This window comes from Petaurus breviceps, unplaced genomic scaffold (assembly GCF_028583685.1).
Source record: "Petaurus breviceps papuanus isolate PSGF00001 unplaced genomic scaffold, PetGlider_PUasm1.0 80, whole genome shotgun sequence".
NCBI classification, from domain to species: domain Eukaryota; kingdom Metazoa; phylum Chordata; class Mammalia; order Diprotodontia; family Petauridae; genus Petaurus; species Petaurus breviceps.
Window position 1 is genome coordinate 7,599,676 of NW_027186540.1, and position 18,413 is coordinate 7,618,088.

Sequence of the window (18,413 nt, forward strand, 5' to 3'; positions counted from 1 at the left end):
CCCATTTTGAGTTGCTTTCCTTTAACAAAGCAGATCCAAGAACCTGTATGGGCGGCAAACCCTGAGGACGCTTGGGGTGCTTGCTGCTACACCCCATAGTAGCAGACCCTGGTTATGGGGGTGGTCAATTTGGGAAAAAGGGCACTGCTCCTTGTGTGGGAGGGACTAAGAACTGGGGAGTGAGAAACTCCAGGCTCTGCTTACCTAGAGGGGTGGACTTCAGGGTACCTGGGGATCTAAGGCTGTTGGCTAGTGGGAGCTCTGATGTAGCTGCTGTGCCTTCCCTGTGGAGGAGGTTAACTCAAATTCCCTACTATTATTTTAACTTCATTGCAGCCATAGCTCAGTTAGAGCCAGAACAACAGGGAGAAAAATCTTAATGGTTCTAATCTCTTACTGTCTCCTCAGCTCCATCAGAGCTGGATGACAGGGGGAGAGCTCTGTAGCCCTAGCTAAGAAGAAATGGGACCACAAGGAAGAGAATCTTAGCAGTTGTAACTTGTCACTGTGGCACTGGTCTGGTCAGAGCTGGATCACAGTGAGAAGGCACCATAACCTTAGCCTTGTCAGTGGTAGGGCTACAGGGAGGAGAATCTTAGTGGATTCTTTTTGACCTTTTGCTGAAGTAAACTTTTCTCAGGTGTTCATTTCTTTAAAACTTCAGATCTATGCATTTCCCAAATTACAATACTCCAAGACTTTAAGAGAAACTGCTTCTAATACAACATAGATAATAAAACTGTTTACCAGTAACAATCATGGTCTTAATTTTGAACTTTCAAATAAAAACAATTGAATAACCAATCTGGTGACCTTAAACTCCAGTTTTTGTAGTTACACAGGACTAAAATTTTTCTTGGTGCCAAATAGTAACCAGAATGAATTCAATTACCTGGATCTATATTCCCAATGATATTGCATAGTTCTCTTTCTGTGACCCAGGAAAGGGTTGTGTTAGTCCTATTCCAAAGTACAGCTTTGAAACCTACTTCTCTTTGATCTTTGAAGTGACCCCTTTTCTCTTAGATAGATCTTAGGGGAAAAATTTCCCATTCTCCCTTTGTCCATTTGTCTTTCTACTTCGGGAACTTGGCTGGAGTCCAAAGAAGTAGAAAGAGAAATGTTTTTCTGCCAACAACCTTTCTTTAAGAGACCATCTATCTTTCTAGCACAGGTACAGAGTTGCTTACTGCTTGGCTGCTTTTGGATCTTACAGGGTGGCAGATTCAGAGATTTCTTAACACAATCACACAGACAGGATATTCACAAAACAACACACAGAAAACACGAACCAAAGCTTAACAAGACACTCCGGCGATATCTTTGTCTCTCCGGTGGTCCCTTGCACTGAGAGTTTGGATTTCTAAAGGGGCCCCAGAGGAACCTCTCGAGAAGTGGAGAAAGTTCACTCCCTCCCTTTGGGGATCCCAAGTGGAGCAACCAAGATTCCTCAGGAAAAGAGCAAGTCAGAATCAGCTGTGGATAGGATGTTGGGGGCTGGGGCCCCCTATTCAGTTTTCAAGGGGAGGACTGCATTAGGATTAGATGGACAGGCATTTTTCCAAGAGCCCCTCTATTTGCAGTAGGCACACTGATCCCGCTCCAGTGGTTGCCAATAGGATGGTCCATGACCGCCCTCCTCCCTCCCCTGGGAGATGTATTTCATCGGACAGCAGGGCCCCTTGTTCTGGGAGGGGAAAGTGCCCGTTTCAGCCAAAACCACCACCACTGCCCTGGCCATGCATTTGTTCTGCTTTTGATCTTTGGAAGTGGCTCCCTGGGCTGAGACTCAGGTCCAGGTAGTTTCTGGGGGTGGTTTAGAATCCAAAAACTTGGATGGATACTGGGACCCTCTTTGGTAGTAAATCTATCCATACAGTGATATAAGGGACCTGGTCTGGGTGCCCAGGGGACCCCTATATTATCTTCTGGACTCAGCCAGTGATGGCTGGATCGAAAGTACCCTCAGAGGGCCAGCAAATGCCAAACTGGGGCCATTCATATTGACAAAATAGGGACAACTTCTCTTTGTTCACGTGGTATCCATAATCTACTGTGGTTTTCTGGAACTCCTTGAAGTTCCTCAAAAAGTACTGTAAGGGGGTTTCACTCCCCTGGGGCACAGATGTTTGTTGGCCCATAAATGCAGGTAGAGACAGAACAAGACAAAAAATTAAAGTTACAGAGACAAGGTTACAGCGACACCTAGTGACAGACACACAGAATACATAAAGAAAGGGCACTCCATCGGCATCCGACCTGGAGGCTAGTAGAATCATTAACGCTGCATCCAGCTTAGCCTCCTACTCTACCTGGGGCCAAGGAACATCACTTGTTGGCCACCCCCTAGGCGCTCTTACACTACAGAAGTACTCACCAGAAAGAACACTGGTGGACCGAATTGAAAGAATTTGGGAAGGACTCAGGTTCCTGGTCCACACAGGGAAGCAATACGAGCCTGAGGCCGAAGGAACGTCACTCGGTGGCCACCCCCTAGGTCTAATTGCTTTCCTGGCCCTCCAGGGAGCCTGGCCCAGCTGTCAATTTAAAGCCAAAGGGTATCTCAGTGGGACCTCCAAAATGAAGTGGACAACCGAGAAAAAACAGGACAGCATTGCCAATTACAATTTGATAGGAGTGCTTATTAGGCGGCCGGCAACTGCCTCCCCAGTAGGGAAGACAGCCCCAAGCCTTCTGCAGAGCAAATTTTTATAGAAAGAGATGTTGCTAACAACGAAGTATGGTTCCAAGGGTGTGTGGTGCCATTTCTAGTGAAGCCTTGGTTACCTAGCAAAGCCCTGGTTACAAATAAAGCTTTGGGCCGTTTCTAGCAACACAGGTGGAAAGTTCCCTAACTACTATGGCCTAACAGGTGGTTTCCAAGGACCCTGGTAGGAGCCCCCTTCTAGCAGGTTGTGACTGGGAGGGGGCTTTGGTGTATAATTTCTGGTGGACACTTCAGTAGATGAAGAAAAATCCAATTAACTCACTATAGGTGGCCTTAGTCAATTCTTCACATCTTATCTAGATGTCCACTGTGGCTATCTTGTCATCTACCTGCCTATGCAGCACATCTTTTCCCCTCTTTCTTTGCTCTGGGTTCAGTAACCAAATCAATACAACTATAGTATAATTGCTCCTGGAAAGAAAGTAATAGTTGACTGTCCTGTGTATTTTTGACTCCCCAGTCACTCCCTACCTTTGCCACCACTCCTATATATGTTTTGTCTACCTCTATTAAAATATAAGCTTCTTGAGGGGCAGGATCTGTCCCATTTTTGTATTTATGTCTCCATATCATAGCACTTGGCACACAGTAGGCACTTAAGAAATGCTTTTTATTATTTTATTCATCTACAAAGTCATATGCTACAAATTGATTCCATAAATATGAATAAAAAGACCTGACTCAGTTTCCTCATCTGTTAAATGAGGTTGGAGTAGATTCTCTAGGCTATCTTCTAGTTCTATCTATCATTCTGAGAAATTAAAAACAATTTAATTTCTGACAATAGTTATCCTCAGTCAACCACCAAGTATTTACTAACCACCTACCACATGCCAAGTATTATGCTAGGTACTAGAGATGCAAGTACAAAGAATGAAGCAATCCCTACTTGAAATGAACTTATATCCTAATGGGGAAGACAACACATACTAATATATAATAAAAATATATAGCATATGTATAAATATAATAAATATATACAAACAGTTAAATATAAGGTATTTAGAGAAGACAATAGTCACTAGTAATTTGGGAAACCGAGAAAGGCTTCATGCAGAAAAAGGTGTATATATGTGTGTGTGTGTGCACACATGTGTATATATATATATATATATATATATATATATACACACACACACACACCTGTAGCATATATATGAAAATATACATAAATACAAATATATACAAAATAGTTAAATATAAGGTGGTTTAGGAAGGCTTTTGGGTAATTGACAAAGGCTTCATGCAGAGAATGGTATATACACATAGCATATATATGAAAATATAAATAAATACAAATATATACAGAGTAGTTAAATATAAGGTAGTTTGGGAAGGTACTAGTAGTTTGGGTAACTAAGAAAGGCTTCATGCAGCAAATGATGTCTGTGCTGCATCTTAAAGGAAAAGAGGGATTCTGAGGAGGAATAAAGGAAGGAGGGCTTGAAAACCATAGAACTGGGATGTAAAGTAGTATGTGTGAGGAATAGAAGACCAGTTTGGCATCATCATAGACTGTAGTGGGGGGAAAATGATGTCTAGATAGGTTGTGACCTGGTTGTATAGGACTTCTAAAGCTAAACAGAGGAGCTTATGTTTTATTCTAGAGGCAACAGAAAACATTAAAATTGTTTAAACAGTAGTGTCAGGTGGTTAGACATCAAAAAAAACTACTTTGGTAGTAATATGTAACGATGGACTAGAAACGTTCAGAGACTTGAGTCAGGGACACTAATTTAAAGACTACTACAATAATCAAAGTGAGAGATGATGAGAATTTGAACTAAAATGGTACTACTTTGTGAGTGGAGAGAAGGGATCAAATGCAGGGGATGTTGTCACAGTAGAAATGGCAGGATTTGGTAAATGTTTGGATGTATGGGGTAAGGAGAGTGAGGAGTCAAGGATAATAATATTACAAACCTGACACACTTGAGAGATCGTTATGCCTTGGGCAGAAATGGAGAAGTTTAGGAAAGGGGAGGGCTTAGGCTTTGGGGGGAAATACGAATTCCATTTAAGGTGACTTTGGGACTTCCAGTTTGAACTGTCCAGTAGGCAAGTGGTAATAAGACACCAAAGCTCAGGCAAGAAACAAGATCTTAGAGATACAAGCATTGAGATGATAACTAAACTCATGGGACCTGAAAAGTTACTGAAAGAGAATAGAGAAGGCCCAGGAGAGAACATTTGAGAGCATACACATTTAGAGTTCATGAAGTGAATGCTGCCCAGCAAAGGAAAATGAGAATTAGAGAAGTAGGAAACAAACCAGGAGAGAATTGTGTCACAAAAACCTAGAATGGAAAGGATAGGAGGAGAGGGCAGTTAGCAGTGTTAAATGCAACTCACAGGTCAAGAAGGATTAGGACTAAGAAAAGAGACTTAGAAATTAGATTACTGGTAATTTTGGAGAGAACAAATTCAGTTGCATGAGTAGTTGGGAGCCAGATTTCAAAGGACTGAGGAATAAGAGAAGAGTAAATAAAGACAGTAAGTATAGACAACTTTTTTTCAGGGAGAAAGGGAGGAAAGATATAGGATGATGGCTTGAGGGTGATGGTAGGTCAAATAAAGTTGTATTTTTTTTTTCAGGAGAGGAGAAATAAGCATTTTTGAAATGTAGGGAAGTAGTATGGAAGAAATATTTGTTAAGAAGAGTTTGAAGATTCAAGAAGAGAGATAATTGAGGATGTACTCTGATGGAAAAGATGTTCCTTCCTCTGTTTTCTCCAATTAGAATGTAGATTCCATAACAGTGCTGAGCAAAGTGCCTGGCACATAGCACTCAATTAATGCCTTTTCATTTATTCATTCATTGAGACTTTTCCCTTCCCATCTGAGTAATTGAAGACATCAAAGTCTCAGAAAACTGAGAACTGTTACTGGATTTTTATCCTTTTATTGAGTATTGCTCTCTATCAGGGTTTCTTAACCTGGGGTCTATATTGTCACCAGGTAATTAAACATCAACCAGACCTAACCAGCCTCTAACCTGTGGATGGCTTGAGTCGAAGAGAACAGGAGAGTCAGGAATCAAACAGAAGTTTAATTTCAAAGGGAAACAGCTTGCAAGTGAAGTCCACCTTCCTAAGAAGGGGAGTTCACTCACTTATGGCAAGGGTAGGGTTTTTAAGCATGGAAACCAGGCCAGACCACAACACAGGAATTCTTGGATCTCATGTGAACAGTTTCCAAAAGGGTTGTTGAGCTTTGTGATTGTTCAGTGGGGCACAGAACCAGAGTTAGTATGACTGGGAATAGAAGCAAGTCACCAGGTTTGGTTCACCTGATGGTTATAAACTCAGGGATTGTTAGCATGTCAGGGGGATCGGATTGATCACTTGCCACTATAGCAAGTCAGCTGCAATCTCAGCTTTCCAAGTCAGGGTTGCCTGGAAAGTAGGGAAGCTCTAACAAATTTACATGGTATAATCGTTACACATATCATATCAATTAATATGAACGTTATAAATCTCATGACAGTATTTTACCAAAAAATTGATATGTTTTAGTATAATTGATTTCCTTTGTAATCCTATGTATTTTGTGCATTTTAAAACATTATTCGGAAGAGGGATCCATAGGCTTCACCATACTGACAAAGACTGATAGAAATAAAAAAGTTTTATCTCCTGTTCCATACTAAAGTTATCTACTAGCTCTTCACCTGGTTTGGAGGTGATCTTAGATTGCTAGAGGAGGGCATATCCAGGAGGCTTTGAGCACAGATCTGACACAGGTTTCTTGTTTCTCGTTCAGAGTCTAGCCTAGGGGAATGGAGAGGGGCCTGTAGCCAGGCCAATTCATCTTTGAATCTTTTTGGTCACAGCAACTGCCCACCAGCAGATAACAAAAATAATTTAGAGGGTTGGGTTTTTTTTTTTTTAATGGGCTTATTTAAGGTCCAATTCTTATTTGAAACAATTTAGAAGAAGTTTGGGGATTGTGAGTGAAGCAGGGAGGGGGAAGTTATGTGGCTTTCTGTTATTCAACAATAACACTCCCAAGGATCTGAGGCTTCAGACTTGTGCTTTCACTAACAGAAGCCCAAGCTCAGAAGTTAAATCTGCGGAGTTGCCAAAGCCTTTTGCCCCCGGCCCCTCGGATGTGTCACAGCCAGGTCCGTCCTGCCTTCAAGCTGCTTCTGCAGTAACTGGGACCGTAGATTTGGAGCTGTCCGGGGGGCCTTAAAGGCCAGCTAGCCCAATCATCTAATTTTGTAGATGAGGCGCAGCGATGACGTAACGACCAAGGTCACAGTGGGGACGGTTGCCAAGGGACTACAAAGCCAGCGCAGTCTCTAGGATACCTGACCCGGTAGCTTACTTTAAAAAACTCATTCCCATGTATCATCGCATTTTGACCTCTCCCAGCACGGTGTAGTGGTTATTTTTGTTTGTTTTGTTTTGTTTTTCAGAAGAGGAAATGGACAAGCGAAGAAGCTACCGGCTCAAATTACAGTGAGTCTTCGCGATCTAATTAATAGCTCCGGGAAGTAAACTCCACCTCTCGCGACATTTCCAGAGAGATCTGCGTGACGCAAGCGGGGCAAGGAGTCACCTAGGGAACATGCTCCAGTTCCCATAACCTCCAGCGCCCGGCTCCCTTTTCGGGTGCGCCCTTCCAAACGTTCCAATTTCCCCGGCGCAGGCGCACGGGAGCAGGAGGGAAGTGCCGTTGGCTTCCGCCTCGAGCAAGCTTCCGGGTTGCTAGGAGGCAGCAGGGCGCAGGGGCGGCCGTTGTCTCTTTGCTGGCTTATCCCCAGAAGCCGAAGGAATCGCTTCCAGCGCCGCCTCCGCCCAAGCTTCCAGTGCCACAGGGCGTCGGCAGTGAGTAACCGGCAGCCCTAGGACCTCACAGGCAGCTGGGCAATGGGTACTGAGGGACAGGAAACCAGTCGGCAGGGGACGCTGCTCCAGCGGACCTGGGCCCTGCCTCCCCTCTAGCTTACCTGGTCCAAGTAGGCCCCTCCCTACGGCCCCAGGCCCCGCCCCTTCCTTCCTCCCTCCCTCGTCGCCCGGAGTCGCGAGACAGTGTTGGCTTCTCTGGAGCTAGACCGTCTGCTGGCCGGTATTCCTCCTCCTGGGATGGGAGGGTGGCATTTGGCACCCATCTCTCCCCGTACTTATCCCATCCCATTACTGATTGGGCTTTTTTTTTTTTAATCTCAGTCCATTTATGATACCCAGGAAACCCGAGGGAAGGAACCGTGGGGGAGCCGAGGTTCGTTGTCCATTGTGAGGGTGGCTTCGGAGGCTTGGTTCTAAAACAGCTTCACTCCCGTCCCAAATGCATAGTCCCGACTTAGCCATGAAAGAGAGGACGTGTCTGCTGAGTCAGTCTTTATGTGAAGCGTAGGGATCAGTAAATTTAAGGGAAAAGAGAGCCTTTCGAGAATATAATGTATTTATTAAAAAAGAATTCTACCATATTGAATCTATTTTTTCCATTTGATGTTAGGGATTTTCTACAGAGACCTTGTACTGGTTTGGTACAACACAATAGAAAAATCAAATAGCATAATATTGCAAATTGGAAGAGACTGTAGGTTTGAGCTCAAATCTGATTTTGAATCTTTGTTCTGTTACTTGTTAGAGGTGTGGCCTTGGAGAAGTCACTTCAGTTTATCAAACCATCTAATTTCCTCCGTAAAATGGGTCTAATAATGTTTGCTTTACCTACCTCACAGGGTTGTTGTGAGGATCAAAGGAGATGTTTATATAAAGGTTTTTGTAACTTAATGTGCATGTAATTGTGAGCTATTTTTATTGTCTTCAGAAGGTCCTTTTTATAATGTGCACAATGGCTTAGGAACTAGACTAAGAATTCTGAAGAACTTCTATAACTTTATACTTTAGTACAATAAGTTTATCAGAAGAGCTAATAGGTTGAAAGTTAGGTAGAGACTGTTCTTGAGGGGTATGATGTGTGGGGGAAAGTGAAGATAGGAGAGAAGTAGGAGGCACTAGTAAGGTCTGGAGACTGGGGTAGGGAAGTGTTACTGAATGGTGTTGATAAAAGATGTCCAAGTTGGGGACAAAGAGATTTGGGTAAATAAAATTAGGACTTTTCAAGCTGCCACTGGATTTCTCATGCCCAGAGTTAATCATTGATTCATTGTTCTCAACATAACAATCTTTTTACTTTCTAATCATATTACTTAATATACAGAGACACATTCATTTATTTTGATTAAAAGGGCAGTAGTTATAGATATGAGTAGTTGCATGTGACTCATATCTCTTAAGGGCCTAGCATCTTATATTATTCTGGGGAACAGGAAGAGTAAAAGGAAATGAAGTATTAAGAGAGTAGAGGAATTTTAATTCTGATAGAAATATAATAAAGGAATTTCAATAGCACTAGGAATTTAAGTACCAAAAATGAATGTTAAAAATTGTCTTTACATGTAACCTGGGGAAGGTAAAATATTTTTTAAAAAAGAAGGAAATGATAATGCCCTTCAGGGATTCATCAGTAAATACAAGAAGGTGGGGAAGCACACATTGTGCTAGAGAAGAGCAGAAAGGAGTAAAAAAGTAAGAGAAATCTATGTACCACACATTATTTCATATGTTCTATTTGAATTGCTTCCCATTTGGGATAAGATGCAATATTTACATTGGTGAAAGAAGTGATTCTACTACATCTATCAAGCTTAATTGCAAATTCTTATATCAAAACTCCTAACTTATTAAAATTCTCTTTCAGAAATGTAGAGAGTACTGAATTATTTAAAATTTCAAGAGGAAAATGGCATTTCTACCATTAAATTTAATCCTGCAAGAATAAATCACTTATAGAAATCAAAATATATATCAATAAACTAAGAATGTTTTTTTTATCTTTCTGCTGTGTCTGCCAATAAATGCTTTTGGTCTCAAAATGCTGACTGTTCTTAACACAGTTTGAATCTCCAACTGCCTTTTACCAGAAGAATTGGAAATGTTTAGCTACAGACAAGAATTGTAGGTTGTGTATTTTTATAATATTAAACTTTGTTTTGTGTTTTATGCACATTAAAGCAAATTATAAAGCTGAAAAAATTGCTTTATTTGACACCTCTGCTATACAATACTGCAATAATAATTCCGAGGTTCTTGTTAGATAATGTTCATTTTAGAAGTGCCTATTATCCACTGCAAGGATTTGCAGTTCTACCAAGGAGAATATTCATATCTTAACTATACTAGCCTCATCTAGCACTTAATCAATTTTCTGTCCTGTTAAATCTAGCACAGTTTTTAATGTTTTGAAACATGTCTAGAATCAGAATCATATGACAAATATAGACATAATTGTAACATGTATCAGTGTTTAATATAGAGAATATATTGAATCAGAAGTACTGCTAATTGTGTATTGAAAAGCCAAATCTTAAAAAAAAAACTCAAATCAATTGCAGTTATGACTATTCTACCACTCATAAAAACTGCTTCATTTTATATTATTATTTTAAGTAATACACTTACTAAATTTATGTAAAAACCTGACATTAAATTTTGAAAGTGTTTTGAATGCACTGAGTAGCACTCTAGTATTTATTTTGCATGTTTCTTGGCAGCATTTTTTCCTATGGAATATCCATTTGAATAATTGGCTTATCAGAATGTACCAAGAATGTCCAGGTCCACTGGACAAGCTCCTTTGTTGAACATGCCTAGTATGTTGCTCAGTAGTTAACTTAGATGTCATGTAAGTGGTTATAATTAGAATTTAATGTTAACTTCCCATAAAAATGAATGGAATTTCAGAATGAGCATCTCCTTTAGTCTTTTGAATAAGCTGGTTTATTGCTTAACAGAATATGTACTATTAAATGTTATGTGTGTGTGTGTATATGTGTATATACACACACACACACACACATACACACTACCACTTACAAAAGCATGAATGTACCTACAAATATAACATTACCTTGGGCCTGAATAAATATGTAAAGAAAGTTTCAAAACTAATCCTAGTAGTACTACTAATTTTAAAATATGTTTAAATCAAATTTTATTTTAATTGTCTTATCTGGAAAATTGAAGCAAGTTAATTCAGCAAACATTGAGTTCATGGCATCATATAAGCTTTTTTTTTTTAAGTAATCAGGGTTAAGTAACTTGCTCAAGGTTACATGGCCAGTTATTTCTGGGTGTGGTGCTGAGTATCTGAGCCCGGGATTTGATCTCCAGGTCATCCCAACACTGGAGCCGGTGCTCTTACTCGCTGAGCCACCTGGCTGCCCCTATCATATAAGCTATTGATGAATATTTGAAGTCAACTGGTCTGGCCCTCTAGAGATAAGACATACACATAAGTAATTACAGTGCAAAACAGAAAGTGCTAATAAATAAGACAAGTACAAATAAAAGGCTCTGAGAGTTCAGGAAAAGACAAATTCACTTCTGACCCCGGGGAATTAGAGACAGTGCTGGAGGTGAATCATGAAAAAAACAGGTTTTGAATAGACAGTGGTAAGAAGAAAGGCTTACTTGGGAATATCATTAGTAAAAGCTTAGGTTGTATTTGTGTTGAGTTGTATCCGACTTTGTGACCCCATTTGAGTTTTTCTTGGCAAAGATAATGGAGTGATTTGGCCTTTCTTCCTTCAGCTCATTTTAGAGATGAGGAAACAGGCAAACAAGATTAAGTGACTTGCTCAGAGTCCCATAGTAAGTGTTATGAGGCCAGATTTGAACTCAGGAAGAGGAATCTTCCTGACTCCAGGCCTAGCACTTAATCTGCTTTGCCGCCTAGCTGCCCCAGCATGCCTTTAGTGAACCTCAGGTAGTCCTGTTTGGCTAGGCAGGACTCTAGATTACAGTGAAGGGGAGTAGGATGAGATAAGGCTAGAAAATAGGCAGGAGCCATGGACAGGGTCTAAAATGCTAGGCTAAGAATTAGGACTTTTATTTGGTAGGCAATAGAGAAACATCACCGTTTTTGTGGTTTTTTTTTAATGGAGTAATAATTTAGATATTTTAATTAGAAGTCACTTTGACAGCAGTATATAGTCAGGATTGAGAGAGACAAAGGGGAATTACTGTAAACAAGGAGACTATCACATTAAACCAGCCAATGAGAACCTGAACTAGTGGCAGTGAGGGATCAAAAGGAGTGGATGGATGCAAAAATATTGGAATAAAATCAGTAGCAAGTGGTAGACAGTAGAATTTGGAAGTAAAGAAGAGGATTATTCAAGGAAAAGTATCAGAGAAGACACTCAGTTCAAGCCTGGGAGATAGAATGGTAGTGCCATTAATAGAAATAAGTAAATCAGGAGAGTAGGGGAAGCAGATTTTGGAGGAAAGATGGTATCTTGTTTTGAGTGTGTTGCATTGGAGATGATGACAAAACATCCATGAAGAGATATCTAGTAGGCAGTTTGAAAAATGGACCCTAGAGATCAGGGGAGAGGTCAGACCTTGATATTTTAAAGTTATCTGCAGAGGTGATAGCAGAGTAGTAAGACTGCAAAAGGATGGAGTGCAAAGAAGTGGTGAAGATAAAGGAATGATCCTGGGGGAATATCTACAATTTAGGGTTAGGAGGAAGAAAAGAAGCCACTGAATGGGTAGGGAAAATGGAATGAAAGAAATAGGCAAACCAGGAACATACAGTATCACAGAAGCCAATATCTACTACAGTGCTAGTTAAAGTTTATAAATTTTAGCAGGGTAAAATATATAATAATAGATTTTGTGAACATTGACTCAAAATGACTTATTTTCAGGATTTCCATTTTAGGAATTTTGAATTTGTTGTATTTCATCCACTAGATATAGTATTTTAATGGAAGTATGGTGACATGGTGAGCATGTGAACATGGTGAAAATTCAAGATGCATTCCATTTATTGGTTTTTGTGGTTAGAAAGGTATAACTATTAGAAGTATATTACAGGGGGCAGCTAGGTGGTGCAGTGAGTAAAGCGCCGGCCCCAGAGTCAGGAGGACCCCAGTTGGGTTCTGGCCTCAGACACTTAACACCCACACAAAGAAACCAGCCGTGTAACCTTGGGCAAGTTACCTAACCCCAGTTGCCCACCAAAATGCAAAAAAAAAAAAAGTATACTACAGATAGCATTCTGCACTCATTAGATTCTAATCTTTGATGCCCCTTCTAGCATTTAAAACTCATCATGTCTAAAATTGAATTCATTTTCACCCTAGATAAGCTTCTCCCCCTAAATTCTCTGTTTTCATTCATGGCACCACTGTGTTCCCAGTCACCATTCTTCTAACCTTAGGGTTTTCTCTTGACAGATTACTTTCCCTCCCCCCACCCCCTCCCCACATCCAAGTCTTCTCATCTATACCTCTACAGTTTTTTTGGGGGGGTGGGGTCTGGGCACCTCTCCGCTTTCCATTTCAGTCACCCTAGTTGAGGCTCTTATCTGTTATCAACTATAGCCTCCTCATTGGTCGTCCTGACCTCTTTTCAGAATAATAGTTTGCTGCCTACGTTAACAATCAAAGAAAATGCCAGATTTTAGTTAACAGGTAGTGAAAAAAACAAGTGTTTTCCCATTCGAATTTATGGACTCCCTGAAATCAATCCAGGGACCCCTTAGATCTATGGATTCCAGGTTGAGAACCTCTCTGTCTGTTCAGTTGCCTTTAATGTCTTCTTGTGGTCAAACAAATGCAATATTAATTCCTGATCCTGGTATTCAAATCCTTCCACAATCTGACTGTAACCTACCTGTTCAACTTCATCTCATCCTACACCCCTGTTTATATTCTGTGTTTCAAATGCACTAGACTACTCTCCACTGCCTTTTATATCTTTCTACCTACCAGTTCCATGTTGGCTTGTGCTCATGTCCAATTTAGATTCTTCCTCCAAAATGAAACTTTTCCTAATCTTCTACCCTCTCCTCCAAATGATCTCTTTCTCTCAGAGCACTTTGTTTAGAACTCTACTTTGCATTTATGTCACCCTCTCCTGTATCATAGGATATCATTATTTGTGTGCTTATCCATTAGAGTGTAAGCTTTTAGAAAGCAGGGTCTGTGTCATATCTATCTTTATATCCATACACACACCTGAGTGCCTCAAATACAGTAAGTAGGCCCTTAATAAATATTAGTCAAATTGAATTCAAGTTGCAAAGGACATAAGTGTCTTTCATATTTAAAGGACATAAGTGTCTTTAAATTGGTGACCTAAGTAACTCTGGAGCCCACTTTATGACTGTCATGGACTTTATGTGTTAGTTTTGGTTCTCACATTGATCTAGTATTAGGCAAGCAGTTAAGGTGGGTGTGGCAAGCAGTTAAGAAAAGCAGAAAGGAAAAATAGCAATTTCCCAGCAATAGGGAAGGGAAAAGAGTGAGAAGATAGAAGATTTGTTCCTTCCTAGGAACAAATGGTAATAAGAAAAAAGATAATTTTTAAATATGATCACTTGGGAATGGTGGGATGTTTTGACATTCTGCTGTCCTATTAAAAATAATAGTGTATCAGAAATATGCATACAATTGCTCAAAACATCAGGATTAGAATATATTATTAAGATATCATGTCGTAACTTTGAATGTAATTGATAATGAAATAAATAGTCTATTCTAGTTTGTGGTTTTATTTTTTCAAGAAAAATGGCTTAAATCCTACCCACTTTTGAAATTCAATGTGGAAAAACTTAACCTATGTATTTTACCCCTTTCTTTTAAAAATGATTCTCTAAAATAACTCACTTTAAAAACTATTTACTATTGGTTAAAATCAGTTCTCTAGGCATTCTAAACTTTTAACTGAAAAATATCTAAGTATGCATTTCACAAAATGGAGTTCTATTGTGGGGGCTACAGGGAGGAATTTGTTAAAATGCCCATTTAGTACTTAATTTCAGATATCAAGGTGGATCAGGAAGATTCAGGAAAAGCATAGTGGCTTTTCATGTACCTCGTAATCTTTAACAGAATCTTGCTTAAAGTCTGAGGCTGAGGTTTTTCACTACAGTAGTGGTTACAAACAGGGTTATTGGGAAATACATGTATTTTTTAAATTTTAGGTCAGTATGTTATAATTATACGATAATATTGTTTTAACATCTTTCAGAAAAAAGACTGGTGGTAAAACTTCTGTAGACATGGCTAGTTCTGACATGAAACCAAAATCAATAAGTCGTGCCAAAAAATGGTCAGATGAGATAGAGAATCTGTACAGATTTCAGCAAGCAGGATATCGAGATGAAATTGAATATAAACAAGTAAAGCAAGTCGCTATGGTAAGGTAGATTGTAGAAGCAGAATAATTTTCCTTTATCAGAATAGTTATCTCCCATTTAAGGAGCAATGTATTTGTTTTTATGTTTCTCTATTATTGCTGTTCTTTTGGCATTTGAAGGGATTGGAGGAGGGGATGAGGGAATGGAGTTCCAACCATGACAATTTTTTTTTTCTTTTGAGGAATTTAAGTTAGTGTTCTTGAAAAAGTTGATCTAATCTAGGCACCTAGGTAGTGCAGTGGATAAGAGCATTGGATTTGGAGTCAGAAAGACTTGAATTCAATTTTCATCTCAAATTCTTACTAGCTGTGTGCTTCTGGGCAGTCATTTAACGTGTCTTTCAGTTTTCCTATTGGTAAAATTGGGATGATAATAGCACCCATCTCATATTTGATCCTTACAAGAAGCGAGGATCAAATGAACTAACATTTGTAAAGCACTTTGTAAAACTTAAAATGATAAATAATGCTAGTTATTGTTAATGTTTAGAATATAACTTATTAACAGTGGGCATTAGCCATGTTCAGCCTTAATGAAATTCATCTCATTTAGGCATTCAAATTTTTCTTTATAAAGATGCTTTGGAATTACAAATGTTTTGAATTTTTCATCTAGATAAAGCTATATACAAAATGCCCAGTTAATTCAGGCTTATTATCTACTTTATGGATCTTCAGATCTTTAGATTCTCATCTCTCTCTTCCATCCAGCTGGCTTTTCTTATTAGTTCTTGGCATTTCTACAAAAAAGTGTGAGGGGGGTGCAGAAATAAAAGATGAAAAAAATTCTGTTTGGCTACTTTTCTGTAACTGTGATTTTTAAAAAACCTGCTTGGAAATGAGTTTAAAATTATTGATCCTAATTGAATTATCTTTGATTTTTATTTATCAGCATTATCACAAATATTTGAAATTGACTATATTCCTATCACCACAGGAAGGGCTTTTAGAGTTTTTTGATATTGTAATAGGTTTGAAATACATAGGACAGGAGCAATATTATTTGAAGAAGGTGTCCTAAAACCCCAACCCTTCACTTATAGGTAGGACTGTCCCCAAGGATCTTTAAGCAGTGTCTTTTAGCAGGGAATGTTCGCACACAATCCTCACTTTTCAGTCGGTCAACAAGGATTTATAACATTTTTATACAGGCAGAACCAGAACTCTGTTACTTAATCATGGAATGAAGGAGACCCTTTTTTGTTGAAGGCTATTCATGCCAGCAGAGAGCAAAGTCTAACAAGTCTTTCCAAGCTGAAAGTCTTCAAGTATAACCTGGGGAAGGACTAGTCTAGCTAAGTAAGTTAGGAGAAGCTCATCCATAGCAACTCAAAAAGGCTTACATTATGTGTCAATTTAAAAAGGTAGCCATTCTGATTAAATCATATATCTTTTAAGTATTAAAGTAAGGCTGTACATGAAAATGAACATTAAGGGCAATTTTAAAGGAGGAAAATAGTTACAAAAGGATACCCTGAGGAATGTATGTAGAAGAGGAGGAAAGCAGTCTTACCTGTGTTGTTTAGGTATTGGTAGGATTGTGGGACAATATTTAATATATAAGCCTTAAATTTTGTTTTGTTTTTAATGGTTTGTGGGACCTCCCCTGCCAGGTATAGCTCAGAATTTATCCAGAAATGTGGTCCCCAACAACTTAGGCCTGGTATCAATAGACTCATTTCTCTTTCCTTAGGAATGGCTTTACCCAAAGATAGTGTCTGGTAGAGGTGATGTTGATGAGGCAGCTCATCAGGCTACAGTGTAGCTTGTATTCAAGTCCCAAGTAACTAAGATCTTTATTACAGTATCACCTTAGGTAAATCACTTCATATGCCTAAGCATCAGTTTCTTAGTGGAAAATGGAACTGAACTAAATTATTTTTAAAAGTCCCTTGCTGCTCTAAATTGTATTATCTGAGGGCATGAGAAATTTCAGTTTCCTTGAATATGTTCTTTATCTTGGCATTCTAGACAGTTCCATAAATTGTCTAGAAATTGTAACATGGTTCTAGGAAGAAATGATAAAGCGAGTAAGTTTTATGTTTTATGTTCCAGTTATTTATCTGAAATTCTCTCTATATGTAATTTTGTTCAACAATCATAGTTTTATACAAGTTTAATACTTTTAATTTTTAAATTTTGAACTATCACTTAATATAAAATATCAAGAATTCTTTTGTATTTAAGTACTTCATAAATATCATAAATTTCTTTATTTTTTATTTTTTTGTGTGTACAGGTAGATCGTTGGCCAGAGACAGGCTATGTGAAGAAACTTCAGAGAAGAGACAATACTTTCTATTACTATAATAAACAGAGGGAATGTGAAGACAAGGAGGTTCATAAAGTGAAAATTTATGCTTATTAGCATTTCTTCCTTGTGTGATTAGTTATTTATTTTTAAAAACCCACTGAGTTTCATGATGTAGCTTGTAAAATGTATGTCACATCACCAGCTGTACTCTTCACCTTAATGTTTTGTAACATAAAAGTAATGCAACTAGCTTTCTTTTAAGCCACCTTGCCCCATAGTTTAAAATATCTGATAGATAAGTGAATTAATAAAATGTCATCTTCTAAAAATAAATCAGGGGGAAATTGGTTATTTCTCTATTTGGGGGATTGAATTAAAAAGCAAATAACTTACTTTTCAGGAATGTTGTAATATTAAATCAACCCCATATATGTTAGAAGGAATCATGCTTCTGAATCATGTCTGACATTGCATAGAATTTCCTTAAGTTTTCAAATGACTGCAAATAAAATTTTACTAAGATAATTTTTAAAAGATGATATAAACCTTGTCATTAACATCACTCCACCTAGCACATTGCTTTTTACCTTATCTTCAAATTCATCAAGGCATGAATGGCAGACTCTGTAGGGCAAAGAAGGGGAAAGATTTCCTGCTTACCAGGTTATCTGAGTAAACTAGATGTAAACCTGACCACCTTACATACTCAGTGTAGCTAAGTTCCTAAAAAGCAATTGAGGTAGCTAAATGGCAGTGGATAGAGCAGTGGGCCAGGAGTCAGGAAGACCTGAGTTCATATCTAGTCTTAGACACCTACCACCTTTGTGACCCTGGGTAAATCACTCTGCCTCAATTTCCTCATCTTTAAAATGAGAATAAAAGCACTTACCTTGCAGAGTTGTTGTGAGGCTCAAATCCGATAATTGTAAAGTACTTGGCACATAGTAAGTGTTGTATATAAATGCTAGTAATTATTATTAACTGAGGGGATTTATATAGCAGCCAAACTTCATCAAAGAATAATCATTATACAGTTTAGTGATTCAGTTTAGTTCTACCAGACTCTTCTTCCCTGACCCCACCCCCCAACTGCCAAACCCCAGGAGAGGCAGAAATATTTAGAATGAGTGATGAATTCATGAGAGCAGCCTCTGACCAACAAAAAGAATTCTGCCAGCCTCCCTGTTTAGCTGACTTACTCATGACT

General features: G+C 38.8%; 1 protein-coding gene across 3 annotated transcripts; it reads left to right on the forward strand.

The window, feature by feature from the left end:
- The first annotated feature begins 7,198 nt into the window (after positions 1-7,198).
- Positions 7,199-17,740, forward strand: LOC138176010 (meiosis expressed gene 1 protein homolog). 3 transcript variants are annotated; one of them, XM_069106711.1, is made up of 4 exons: positions 7,199-7,560; positions 7,903-7,954; positions 14,785-14,953; positions 17,192-17,740. In XM_069106711.1, the coding sequence occupies exons 3-4, from the start codon at positions 14,816-14,818 to the stop codon at positions 17,318-17,320; spliced, it is 267 nt and encodes an 88-aa protein (XP_068962812.1). In that variant the 5' UTR covers positions 7,199-7,560; positions 7,903-7,954; positions 14,785-14,815; the 3' UTR covers positions 17,321-17,740. The 3 variants fall into 3 exon arrangements, with proteins under 3 accessions (XP_068962812.1, XP_068962810.1, XP_068962811.1); XM_069106709.1 differs by having other exon boundaries at positions 7,199-7,954; XM_069106710.1 differs by lacking the exon at positions 7,903-7,954.
- Positions 17,741-18,413: the final 673 nt, after the last annotated feature.

Excerpts from the sequence above, each read along its gene's own strand:
- LOC138176010 (XM_069106709.1), top strand. The coding sequence starts at position 14,816 with ATGGCTAGTTCTGACATGAAACCAAAATCAATAAGTCGTGCCAAAAAA. Across the intron at positions 14,954-17,191 it reads AAGTAAAGCAAGTCGCTATG|GTAGATCGTTGGCCAGAGAC; the intron begins GTAAGGTAGATT and ends TTGTGTGTACAG.